The 13795-nt window shown below is 32.3% G+C and overlaps 1 protein-coding gene across 1 annotated transcript; it reads right to left on the bottom strand.

Moving 5' to 3' along the window:
• Positions 1–5053: 5053 nt before the first annotated feature.
• Positions 5054–8134, bottom strand: LOC139485568 (uncharacterized). Its single transcript, XM_071270150.1, has 2 exons — positions 8022–8134; positions 5054–7353 (listed from the first exon to the last, which is right to left on the bottom strand). Exon 2 carries the CDS (start codon positions 7039–7041, stop codon positions 5725–5727), a length of 1317 nt encoding a protein of 438 aa, XP_071126251.1. The 5' UTR covers positions 7042–7353; positions 8022–8134; the 3' UTR covers positions 5054–5724.
• Positions 8135–13795: the final 5661 nt, after the last annotated feature.

The following is a 13795-nucleotide window of genomic DNA, read 5'->3' as shown; positions in this document are numbered from 1 at the left end:
ATTTCATCATTATGAAAGGTGAAATGTATTTTATTCAAATATGTGGTACATCATTAAAATAATTTTATAACCATTTCTTATTAAATCTAATATCAATATATCATTAGTAACATTTTCCAAATCATAATATTTTTAAAGTTATCTACTGTATATAGCATCTGGTTGAGAAATGTGACCTCTTTGAGATTCTCTGTTCCCTTTTGGGAAACCTCTCCCTCTCAATGAAGGGAATTGCCTACTAGTATACGTCCTGTTGACCAACAGAGCCTCCGCAGTTAAAAGACTGCTATTGCCTTTCCCATAACAGCTGGGAGTAAAATAATTGCTAGACCTGGAACCTCTTCCAAGGAATCTAGAATTTGCTTTAGAATCTTTGTATAATCACCAAGTTTGCTTCATGCAATCATAACTAAAAATGTGATAAATCAACTATCACATCAGAATTACATCATCTAGATATTTCTGAGCATCTCCTATGCGTTTAAATAGAAACCCCATGGTCAAACAAACAAATAGAATTTTACAATAAAATCCTCAACAATAGGGGTGATGATCAACCCCCTTAATAAAGTATCTCTGGGTTTCCTGCATCTTTGAAACCACAAAGTGGGCCTGTCTAAGCAGTGCCATTTCAATCTTGCTATTTATCCTAGACACACTATGATTCTCACAGTTCTCAGGGTGATAGCATTACTCCTCTATGAACTTGATATTTTCCTGATTTGATATTTACTGACATGGTAGCATTATTAACAGTCACAGAAAGTCCAGAAGCAAACTTAGACACAGTTTTCTGCCTTTTTAAACAATTTGGGGATTTTCCAAGCAAAATCATGATTAAACTGTTCAACAAACAGGATGAGACAATGGACCATTAATCTCACTAAGAGAAGCCTTTTAAAAAGGCTTCTGAAAACCTTAATGCAGGATCAAAAGACATATAAAATTCAGTTCCGGCTGGACTATCATCAGCCATGGCACAAACTCCAAAAGGAGGTACATGAACAGTATCATTACAGTAGTTCAGATCAAAATTAGAACTAAATCTTCATTAAAGTAAGCCTCTAATGGCAAAATTCGAATAAAGCAGCAGGTTTCTCTACAAACTCTGCTTGAGTTGAAGGCAGAGAAACTGTCTCAAACCTCATGATTCATATATGTTCTTTACTACATTAATAATAATGAGTCAATGCATCAATATGTATACATGCCTATCTTAAATCTCAACAGCACTATCTTGAGAAAAATTCACAAATCAAAGAGATTTTGAAGCTATACAAGTAGCACTAGATTTTAAAAACTTACTTTTGACTCGTTCTGTTGCTTTGTCAATTATTTCCAATTGCAATGCCATTATGATCTTTTATAAAACTACTAGGTTTTATAACTGTTTAAGAAGAGGATTTATTCAAAATACCTCTTGTTTCCTATTAAATTTATCATTTTTAATTTCTAAAACAACTCAGAGGTGATGAAAATCATAGCCATCACCCTTGTAAGTGTAAACATAATTCTAAACATCTTGCAAAAGCAATACATTTGCATAATCAAATTCAGCCATTGTAATAAAATAATGTGTACCTGTGCAGGTAAAACACGTGTAAATTCTGAAGAGTACTCACGACCTTCAGGTGAATAGAAATACTTTTAAATATCTACCTGTTTAACAAACAGGAGTATGAATTAAGTAACAAATGTGCCGTACATCGTACTTAGGCAAAAACTTAATGAATATATAAAATTGTCATACATCGTAGACAATAAATTTTTTAATTAATTTCCATCGACACTTGTCATACATCGTAGACAAGAAATTTTTAAATTCATTTCCATCAACACTTGTCATACATCGTAGACAATTGAGGAATTATTATTTCTAATTAACAAAATAACATTAGAACTTGTCGTACATCGTAGACAAGTTAAATGTAACTTTAGTAACTATCCCCTAATCTTAGATAAAAATAAAATAACTAAAAAGAATTCAAGTGAAGTGCTCACTTCACACCCTCTAGAAAAATAATGACAAGTTATTATGGAACAGGTGCTTATATACTAGGGTCAAGGTCACTGGCCAGCTATGGTTATAGTTTGTTTCTTTAAACAGAGATATTACATGTAAGCTTCACCCCTCATAGAGAAGTTAAGCTAATTTATTACTTGAGACCGAAGGCGAAATATGAATAAGAAGTATAGATTCTGTGTACAGACGTTGTTAATCATTTTAATAACGTGTTCTAGTATCTTTTATTTGTCTTTTTGAATATAACTTTTACTGTTTAGTCTATTTTTAGTGATATTCATTTGAATTGGCTCTGTTCTTCCCCTCATTGGGTGATTGTGCTGTTATAAATTTTTGTATACTTGTTTTTCTATTTTGCTGATGGGCTTTGTCTATAAGCCTTTTTGTGTTTGTTTCTTACATATGACGTGGCTCTGTACTTATACATCACGTCCTTGTATTATTGTAAAATGTTGTATTATTTTCTTAAATTTTTCTTATGTTCTAGAGCTTTCGTCTATATGCCTTTTTGAGTTTCTTTGTGACATATGACGTGGCTCTGTACTTAATCATCCCGTCATTGTGATATGGTAAAATTGTGTATTATTTTCTTTCATTTTCCTTATGTTCTTTCGTCTATATTCCCTTTTATGTTTCTTTGTTATGTATTTTTTTTTTGTAGTGATAAGGTTGACTGCTGTACCCTAATTTTTGATATTTTTACCTGTTGTGTCTGTTTGTTTTGTTCACACATTGTTGTCAATATAATTGAATTTTATGCGACTGTCATACAAATGAGTTGCTTAGCTAGCTATAAAACCAGATTTAATCATCCCATTACTACATAACAAAAGGCCTGTAACAAATCAGGAATAGGACAGTTGTTATCCAATCGTTTGATGTGTTTGAGCCTAGTTTGTTTTTTTGTTTTTTGATTGGAGACTTTCCGTTTTGAATTTTTCTCGGCGGTCGGTATTTTTCTTACTTTAAACTATAGCATTATATTCAATATTAGAATAATTTACATACACCGATAATTTTGAGTGTTGATAAGTAAACAGAAACCGCAGATTATCACACTAGAGCATTTCAAGTTAACTTCTAACAGTCGAGGATTATGCCAAGCAATGGGCTAAGCGCGAGAAGGAAGACGTAGACACTCTTTCAGAATGGATTAAGGCAGTGAGGTCGTTGAAACAAATCAGAATTAAGAAACTGAATGGGTCTATCATTACCTATGCTACGTCAATCTTTAAAGACCCAAATGTTTCAAAACACTTATCCTACCTCCATGACAAATATGTTGTTGTCCCCGCAGATAAAGCTTTGCCTCAAACAACATCGTTTTTGTGTGTAAAACTCATTACATTAACTGCTTGATAAACAAATTAGGTATTGACAATTCACTTGGAAACTCAACATATACCCTCACGACACTTACCAAAGAGGAAATTCTGGATAATCATAGGTCTGTTCTATGTTCCTTTGGAATTTCAACCAAAGATTAGGAACTGGATCTTCCATCACTGTATTGGATAGACAAACTACATAAGTGTCCGTACAAACAACAGTATATTGCTGGGTCTTCCAAGTGCTCGACGAAACTTCTTTCACAAGTATTAACATCTATTTTATCAACAATCAAAGACGGGCTTCAAAGTTAATTGTGAAACTGCCTATTCTAGAGGTGGCGTGAATCAGATGTGGATACTTAAAAAATCGAAAGATCTTTTAGAGTACGTATATACAATCTAACTCTCTTTCATCTTGTAATAGTATTAAAACATTTGACTTTTCTACACTTCCACATTCCAAACTAAAAGACAAATTGAAAGAGTTGGTATTGCTTTGTTTCATAAAAAAGAATGGCCAACGTAGATACTTTGTAAAAGATCACTCTGATTCAAACAAAAAATTTTCTGAAACTGACATAATCAAGATGCTTGATTTCTTGATTGACAACAATTTTGTTACGGTCGGAGGACGTGTTTTTCAACAGACTGTCGGCATTCCCATGGGAACATTGTGTCCCTTTTCTTGCCGACTTGTTTCTTTATTATAATGAGGCTGACTTTATACAGGAACTTCTTAAGAAGAAAGATAAGAAGTTAGTAATATCCTTAAACTCTACTTTCCGCTATATAGATGCTGTTCTTTTACTAAATAATACAAAATTTGGTGACTATGTTGAACGCATCTATCCCATCGAACGAGAGATAAAGAATACTTCAGATACTGTTACAGTTAAGTCGGCCTCATATCTTGACTTACATCTAGAAATTGAGGATCGGTTGAAAACAAAACTTTACGACAAAAGAGATGATTTCAGCTTTACAATTGTGAACTTTCCATTTCTAAGTAGCAACATTCCAGCAGCACCTGCATACGGGGTATATATCTCCCGATTGATACGATATTCCCGTGCTTGCATTTCCTATCATGATTTTCTTGATAGAGGGTTGCTGCTCACATGGAAGCTATTAAACCAAGAGTTCCAAATGGTGAAGTTGAAATCATCCCTTCGTAAATTGTACGGACGCCATCACGAGTTGGTTGGCCGTTATGGAATAACCGTTTAACAAATGATATCAGATATGTTCCTTACTTCGTAACTACAACCCTCTTCCCTTTCATGAATGTGACCTACCAAAGTAAGACTATTTACCTGATTTGTTATCACATAAGCAACAGGACGGGTGCCACATGTGGAGCAGGATCTGCTTACCCTTCCGGAGCACCTGAGATCACCCCTAGTTTTTGGTGGGGTTCTTGTTGTTTATTCTTTAGTTTTCTATGTTGTGTCATGTGTACTATTGCTTGTCTGTTTGTCTTTTTCATTTTTAGCCATGGCGTTGTCAGTTTATTTTCGATTTATGAGTTTGACTGTCCCTCTGGTATCGTTCATCCCTTTTTTCTAACAACAACTGCTGTCTATTTGATGAACTTTTAGAACTTTCAAAGTATATATTTCAATGCCTTGTCATAATTTGGTGTTTTAATATTATCTGTTCAAAATGTTGTGTCCACAAGTTCATCAGTTCTATACATACGTGAAAGTTTATAGTCTTTATTCTTTTTACATGAATAGATGCAAGAATTCGTCTAGTTTAAAAATATACACTATTATCTAATAGTTGTGATGTTTGATATCAAGATACACAATTGATAGACAGCAGCATTGCCACTTGTAGGACAGATTTTCAGCGATTTGTCAAACCATTTCAATGCATTTTTTAAATCATTGATAATGAAATAGCAATATCCTAGAATATTATAATGCCGATGGTAATCTACCAATCCTCTACTTTCACCTCCTTCGATGTATTTTACCATTTTAAGCAAATGATCTATAGACATATTCCTTTCGTCTATGTCCCCTAAATTATATGCTGTCTGAAATTGCATATAGGTGGCATATACTAGAGGATGGATTGAACAATAACACCAGTTTGAATGACCATCTAAGAGGGCACATTCTAGTTGCATAGCTGGAGGTACGCATAGCATATCAGAGCAGCTGAAAACAGCATCAAAAGCAATATCGTTCTCATTTACAATATCTTTCTCAGAAACTCCCTCATACATATCGGGGGAAATCAAAGCGCGATTGCCACAATCAATTAGCCCAGGAGTTCCTTCGTATCGAATGGCTAATCTTCTACCAAATAGTTCATTCAGGAACTTTTTAATCGTGCTGTAGTTTCTTGTTTGATAGTAGTATGTCAGTGAATAATACAAGACGCTAATACGTCGAGTTCGAATCCAATTTCAAAGAACCCCTTTGCTTCTGAACTAAGAAGTTGACGCTTTTCTCTATCCGCTGTATGTTTGGCTTCTGCAATTAACAGCATTCCAAGTCGTATTGACAAAAACTTCAACGCATAGGTTGACATTAAAGTTTCTTTCAGCTCTTCTCCGATTTCTTCCATCACATTTATTAAGTTTTCATAGGAAACTGGGAGATACATAATTGACAAAGAAACTTCCATGCTGAGGCATCTAGCATGGGAATATTTGTTACGTTTAAATTCATCTCGACCCTTCTGAAGAATTGCACGGCATACAGTCCAAAACTCTTTCTCTGATAAATTGTGTTCGACTAAACGAACGGTTGAGATAAATTGACCTCCTCTTTTGTACTGCCAATTGCACTGCAAAAAGAACGATATAACATTTTTCTGCAATCTCAAAATTTCCGATTGCAGAAGTGCTCTCATTGTCTCGGTTTTTAGTTTTCCCCAAAAAAGGTTTCGCGACCTGAAGAAATAGTGGGACAAGTGTCCTTCTTCGATTGCTTTATACAAGTGATCTAAGCATTTCTTTACGTATTCGACCAAATGCTGTGGTGTCCAATCGTCTATTTCTTCAGACAGCCATAAAAGGATAGTCTTTAAATTAAAAGAGTTAACTTCCTCGGGAGCAAGTGGATCCAACAACTCTTTAATCAGAGTTTTGAATATGACATAACACTGAATTTGAACAGCGTTAAAGTTCCAAAATAATTCTCGTTCTGGCAAGACAAAAGCGTACCGCCATTCCAAATCACATTTCTCCGACTCGGGATGACCAACCGGTAATACATGGCAAGGCATTTGTCTGATCTTGTTCACCAATCGTTGATCCGGCCAGTTAGATTTTCTGATTCTAGATACCCATTCTAGAGATTCTTTTGGCCACGAGGAACACTTCAAACCAATAGCCATGTCAGAATATCTCCCATGTTTTGCGTAGTTCAACATAACACATGGACCATGACGCATGGATTCACCAGCGTGAAATGACGGTGGGGAATATTTATCCATGTCAGCAATGATTTCCATGTTATATTGGATATACCTCTCACTTGACAGAAAGGGTTCATTTTCTAACTCGACACACGATTGTAGGCACCCTTTTGTTTCATGTCTGTTTACATTTACAGATAATGTGTATGGACGAAGAAGAGTAAATCCTGATGGAGAATTAGAAGAATCAATAATAAACTTATTTCCAGCCATTGTGGTGTCTTCTGCATTGGAAATTACCTCTACATCCTTCATTTGTATCTTCGTCACTTTCAGGCGAAGCAGAACAATCAATCCTACTTCCTGCTGCGAATGAGTCCATATTAATGACGTATTTACATGAACACTCGAAAATAAATGTCCACTGCCTGTACAAAGCTAACTCCTCACTATCAACATGATCGGCTCCAAGGATAGCAGAAATGACTTCTGATGCTTCTACACTGTCAGATAGACTTAGGATAACTGATTTATTCAAATCTGTTTCGTTGACATTTTCTGACTTCAAATTGTCGTTGGTTCTGCTGTATATTATTTCGACAGACATGCTACGTCTCATAATATGCCCTGTATGATAAATATAGATATAATGATTTTGAAAAAGCTATTAAACTGAATATATCAATAATGCAAAATCAATTTGAAATCAAACTTAACAAATCAATAAAGAACTCTAATTAAATATTTAAGATATGCAATATATTTAGAATTATTTTTGTAGCTACTTTCCCGTTTGTCTTGCATGATATAAACCACCAAGATAAAAACAAATCCCGTAGCCAAATAAATAAAATCGTTAAAAAATCCTTTTTCTGCTTGAGCTAATGTTGACAATATAAAACACCATTCATAGATGAAATTCTATACTAGTCAATAACAGTCTTCGACATTAAACCGTTAAAATCTGATAATAATAAATAGAAATACATGCACCATTTAAATGTAATCATTATCTAGTGGGTTATAATTTCAATTTTCGAATTATATTTCATACTAAGTCGATATAGCAACCTGTTTGGCAGGACTAAAAATATAACAAAAATAACATTAACTGTACCAATTTCAGAGCACTAAATATGTCTTTTAAATGATGTTCTAGGCCAAATTATTGAAAATGAAAATATCTTGACAACTTTAGAAGTTTGGAAATATCTGAGAGGAGAAAAAATGATAACATTGCAAACTATTCCACAAATATACTTATAGAAACATATCAATTTTGTAATTTTACTTACCTCAAAGCTCGAATTAATCGTTTATGGTAATTTGTAATCGTACTTTGAAAACGAAAGCGGAAGTGAAAAGTGATTGCAAACTGAAGATATAAAACAATCATGGTCGTCTGGAATATCCGTTCCTAGGAACAATCTATTGTCTGCCCCTGGAGACCTCAAAAGTTTTGTCTATGATGATACGGGTCCATTGCAATATTCAAACAGTAATACATTGATTGCGTTCAAAATTTGTTTAAGCTTTTCTTATCAAAGAAAATAAAACGCAAAAAATGTTCTAAATTATATTTTCATTTAAATGCAAGGTCTGGAAGAAAGTGCACTGTTGACTTTAAAATTTGTCCTTGTGGGTTAATACTATTTTACAAATTATCATGGGAGAATAATTGTGTTTTATTTTAACATTATGGCAAAACTTGTAAACATGATTTTGTTGGAAATATGGTATTTAAAGTAGCCTTGCATCCACACAAAAAATATGTATCGCGCAGTGGCGTATCCAGTGGGGTCCGTAGGTTTGAACCTCCTGTTTTGAAACGATCAATGCATTTGAATTGGGACATATAGTTGGAACCACCTCCCTTCCCTTTATCTTGGGTCGGGAACCGCCTTTAAAAAAGGACTGGATGACCTTGTCGCGTCAGGAATGCAATTGTACTCGGAGCAACAATGATTGTCAAGTCTAATGTTATTAGGAAAGCCATTGCATTTTCAATGACAAAGCAGTCGAAAACAGAGTGATGTTATCATCCAATATTTCGTCAATCGCACGAATGTTTTTTAAAGTAATACGCAATAACGAATATTTTGTAAATGAAGAAACGGGGAGACAGTGTGATGAATTTCAACGTTGTCTGAAAGATAAGCATGACAATTTTCAATAAACAGAAACGGGTTTTTAAAAAGAAATCATCAAACTATAAATTATTTCTTGTCGCTTTTTTTTTCGAAGATCAAATAATTTATAGTTTCTAGGTTGTCGTGTAAGTAAACTTTGGTTGGTAAAAAAAACAAACCGAACGCAAAATAAGTTTTCGTTATTGATATTTTATTTACCTATGAATTTTATGCTGTTATGAAATGTTGAATAACATGAAATATCTACCTCAGTCATGATTTGCATTAGCCGTATATATCCAAACCTCTATGAAATTCCTGTGTTTAATGCTCTATTGAATTTGTATTTGGTTTGACCTTTCAGCGCTTTTCATTCGAGCACCACTAATCAATCATTATGTAGACTAAATGTGCGCCTTGGTTTCAAATTCTATGCCTGGTATCTTTCTTTTTTTCATATTTTTACCTATTGGTTTTGCCATTTGCTTAGGGACTTTCCGTTTAGAGTATTTTTGTTATTTTACTTTTTAGTGAGTTTTTATGTTTTTCAAATTCCGGAATAGATCGAATGTTGCTGATTTTAAGGTCCATTGTAATGAAATAAAATTAATAACAAATTTAAAAAAAATATGACGTGCTAAATCTAAACAAAAATATAAGTACAAGGCATACACTATCTAAAGTGCATTATGAGTTTGAGAAGAAGAAAAGAAATATAACAAAGAACACTGCGTAAAAAAAATCGTGATTACTTTTTATGCAAAATTGAAACGAAATATGTATCTCTTTGCTTAATCTTGACCACTGCTGTATATTTTGACTTTATTTATTTGTTATATTAACTGCCTTAGGCAATTAAACAAAAACACGAATACCTTGAATCATTCGCACTCTAACTTGAATACTATAAAAGGGGAACTTAACTAATGCAATCAGAAATCCTGGAGGATTTAAATACCTTTACAGAGGTAAGTGATACTCACCAAAAAAGGGGTTATTTCTTTTACATTTTGAACAAAAATAAAGATACATAAATGCGATTAGGTTGAATAAAGTTATATAAACGAACGCACATAAGTTAGTAATTAAAATTATAAGGCAGCAAAAAAAACAACAACAGCTGACCAGTGATGATATCCTTAATTCTAATCGTTAGAGATGTCTCTTTAAGTGGTTACAGTGGTTATTGTAATTTCGTATGGATAATAGCAAGAACACATTGAATAACTTAACTTGTAAAAAATATTTACCAAAAAAGGGTGTTCACGAAGTGGCTTTACCAAAGAAGCATTCTGGTCCGACGATGTTCAAAAATGTATCGGCCATGAATGAACCATCGAAATTAAAGATGTACTTGTAAATACGGGAATGATCAAGAACAACGTTGTATTTGCTATGATTAAAATCATGGGATCCCTTAGTTGTGTGTATCTGATTGTATATACATTATACATACTAATAGCGTCATATTTAAATATTTATTGTACTTTACAAATTCTCATCCCCAAGCACCAAGTCAGGATTATGACAGTTCTTATCCATTCTAAGATGTGTTTTAGCTTTTGGTTTTGCCATTTGCTTAGATACCTTCCATTTAGAATATTAAGTATTTTCGTTATTCTACTTTTTGATGAGTTTTTCCGTTTTCGAATTCATGAATAGATCAAGAGATCGAATGTGGCTGCTATTACTGTCCATCATAAAGAAGTTAAATGAATACTCAATTGAATAAAAAGTTATGAAGAAAAATAATTGTCAATTTTTACGTGCTAAATTTAAATAAATTTTTTAAGCACAAGGCATAAACTGTCTAAAAGGCATATCTTTTAAGAGAGAAAAAACATACCAAAAAAGTAAAACTGCGGAAAAAAATTCGTGATACTTTTTATGCAAAATCGAAACGAATTATGTATCTATTTGATAAATCTTGACCACAGCTGTATATCAGTGTATATGTTGACCCGATTTATTTGTTATATTAACTGCCGTGGGAAATTAAAAAAAAACATACTTATTGAATCATTCGCACTGATACTAGAATACTATAAAAGGGGAAACATAAAATATTAAAATCAGAAATCCTGGAGGATTTAAATACCTTTACAGAAGTAAGTGGAGAGTGGTTTCTTTTTTACATTTTGAAATTAATAATCGTACATTAATTCGATGAATTTTAATGAATTAAATGAATAATCAATTGAAGAAAAAGTTATGAAGAAAAATAATTGTCAATTTTTACGTGCTAAATCTAAAAACAAATTAAGCACAAGGCATACACTGTCTAAAGGGCATATTTCTTAAGTGAGAAAAAATATACAGAAAAAGTAAAACTGTGAATAATGTTAAAGGGACACTAGCTACGAGATATATAAAAAAATCTTTTTAAGTATGATTTTTTTTTTGTTCAATCATTAATGAAAGTGAAATAGTGAAATAATAATTTGCTTTTATAAGCTAAAAGGGTTCCTATTTGTCAAATAAGGCTAATAAACATTGATAATGAATTATTCACTTGCAAGTGAAGAATTCGACCTCATTAAATCCGTATTCATGTGAACTCCAATTTAACCCCATAGAAAGAGATAGAATAACACATGCATTGTCCGTGTACGGTTAAAGGAAAAGAATGTCAACATTGAAAGTGAAACAAGGTAAATAATTTGATTGACTGATTCGATCCACAAAAATCATTCTCATAAAGGTAAAAACGGCGATAAACATACATTTTTAATCTATAATACAAAATTAAACAGATGTATAAAAATCCAAGTTGCACGAGTTGCTGAATCTATTTTATATATATGTTTATGTTTTCATCGCTTATATTGTCATAGAAGGTCAACTCGATAGTTAACAAGATGGCGTCCTGGCTAAAATTCACACGAAACGCAGCTACATCTTATTGAGACCATGTCCTGTATATTGTTATTTTATACTTTTAATAGTTTGGAAAATGTTTTATATTGTTATAAATAAAATATGAGAATTTGAGTCAAATCGGTGACCATGAATTTGGCAGCTAGTGCCCCTTTCAGAATTATTGCTTGTTTGTTTATATGTATATATATATATTTTAAATATATAGCTGTATTGTCGTTTATTCATCAAGGAGAAAATGATAACAAAAAAATTCACATTCATGTTTCTGTAAGTCCCAATGAGGCCTCCTACATGTACTAAAAAAACTCTCACCTCAGCTGCAATTTTGAGACTGTACCTGTCAACACCCATAAATGGATCTTAAAAGTAAATAACTAAATTAAATTTCAAAAACATCAGTTTATACGGTATTTAATCATCAGATCGGTACTATGCAACACCAACAAAATGATCAAAACCACAAATCTTCTAGTTTTGTCCTCCTGCTTTCTTGCTTTGTTTATTTTTCATCTTTTCTATAACATATTATTTGCATAACGGTTAAACGTGTATAGCTATCGTATTATAATTTGTATTTTGGAACTACAGAAAGCCGGTCGACAAGCTTTTAAATGTAACAGTAGACATTTCAATCTCGACAGGGTTTTTTTGTGTATAGAAAGGTTGAATATGTTTTCAATTGTATAACACATTCTTCTTGTATTTGGTATAAATGATTAAAATACGTTATCATGATAAGAAATAATGATTATAGACTAAGTTTTTGTTTAAAGAAAAAGTCCAATAACAGCGATAAAATAAGTTTCAAATAATTACATTTTGTTTTAAAAGAAATGAATTGTTGGATCTTCTTTGTTTAACCTAATTTTGCTACTAGGAACATTCATTTTTCTACAACAAGCGCGGGCATTGGCTTCAAACGTACAATTGTATTGACTTTCTAACTTACACGAAACATGATTTGCTTGATATGTGCATCCCGTAAATAAGAACTACAAACATATCTGTTCTCCTAAACAGTTTTGGTGCAACCATTTAGGAATTAATCATTTAAGGTAGATTCATGGTATACCGCCATCTTGGATTGAACAATCACAGTAAAAAATCGGTCTAGTTATTTGCCTAAATCTGCAAATTTGAAGACAGATTTGCAATTTAATGGTTATACTGTTTAGTAATATAAAAAAAACTTGCCAATTTATTGTATAATTCAAAATATTTAAACAAATATCAATTTTCTTGCTTTTATAATCATTTTTTTCAAACGAGTCATTTAAGGGAAGATAACTCTTTTAGTACAAAAATTATACTGGACAGATAGGGAATTTTTTTCTTTTTACTTGTAGCAAGAAAACAAGTTCGGTGACACCATTTTTTCTTTTTATTTTCTTAAAACATATTACAAAACCTATCTTTTCACAATTTATTTCAAAATTCTATCTCATAGATTTTTTTTTATGCACACAAATGTGTTTTTCCATGAACAATCTAACCAAATTTAGGCAATTTTTGACGACTCATAGCTTGAAAAATAACACGGTGACCCCTCCTTTTTATTATATTTTTGAAAAGAGCATATTAAAATCTTCATTCTGGCTAAAAATAAGAAAATTCTGTCTCAAAAAATATTCACTTATGATCTACCTTAAGTGTCAAAATCTTATGCGTTTTACTATCAAAGTAAGGTATATCGGATAAATAATGCCCTCTTTTCTGATACAATTACAGTATTTCATACGTGATGTTCATATTTTCCGAATAGAGCGCAATGAGGCTTGATTTATAAACTACTTTTATTGTAATATCTATTGGATAAAAGTAAGAACACTTTAAATAACTTAACATGTGCAAGAATATTTACTCTATGGTACCACATTTCCGTCATTTCTAAGTTACCCTTGCTTTGATTTTTTTTTAATTATATATATACCAATTATATTGAAAATCTAAACACATAAAAGAAATTAACCAATATACAACAAAACCTAAAAGTACGTAACACAATGTGTGTATATGTAATGAATTGTTTCTTGGTAACATTGAATAAGGCATTATCACTC

This window comes from Mytilus edulis, chromosome 8 (assembly GCF_963676685.1).
Source record: "Mytilus edulis chromosome 8, xbMytEdul2.2, whole genome shotgun sequence".
NCBI lineage: Eukaryota > Metazoa > Mollusca > Bivalvia > Mytilida > Mytilidae > Mytilus > Mytilus edulis.
The sequence above is the reverse complement of the archived record's forward strand: the minus strand, read 5'-3'. Positions and strand labels throughout refer to the sequence as shown.

Bases quoted from the DNA above. Each gene is read 5' to 3' on its own strand.
- LOC139485568 (XM_071270150.1), bottom strand. From the start codon at position 7,041: ATGAAGGATGTAGAGGTAATTTCCAATGCAGAAGACACCACAATGGCT.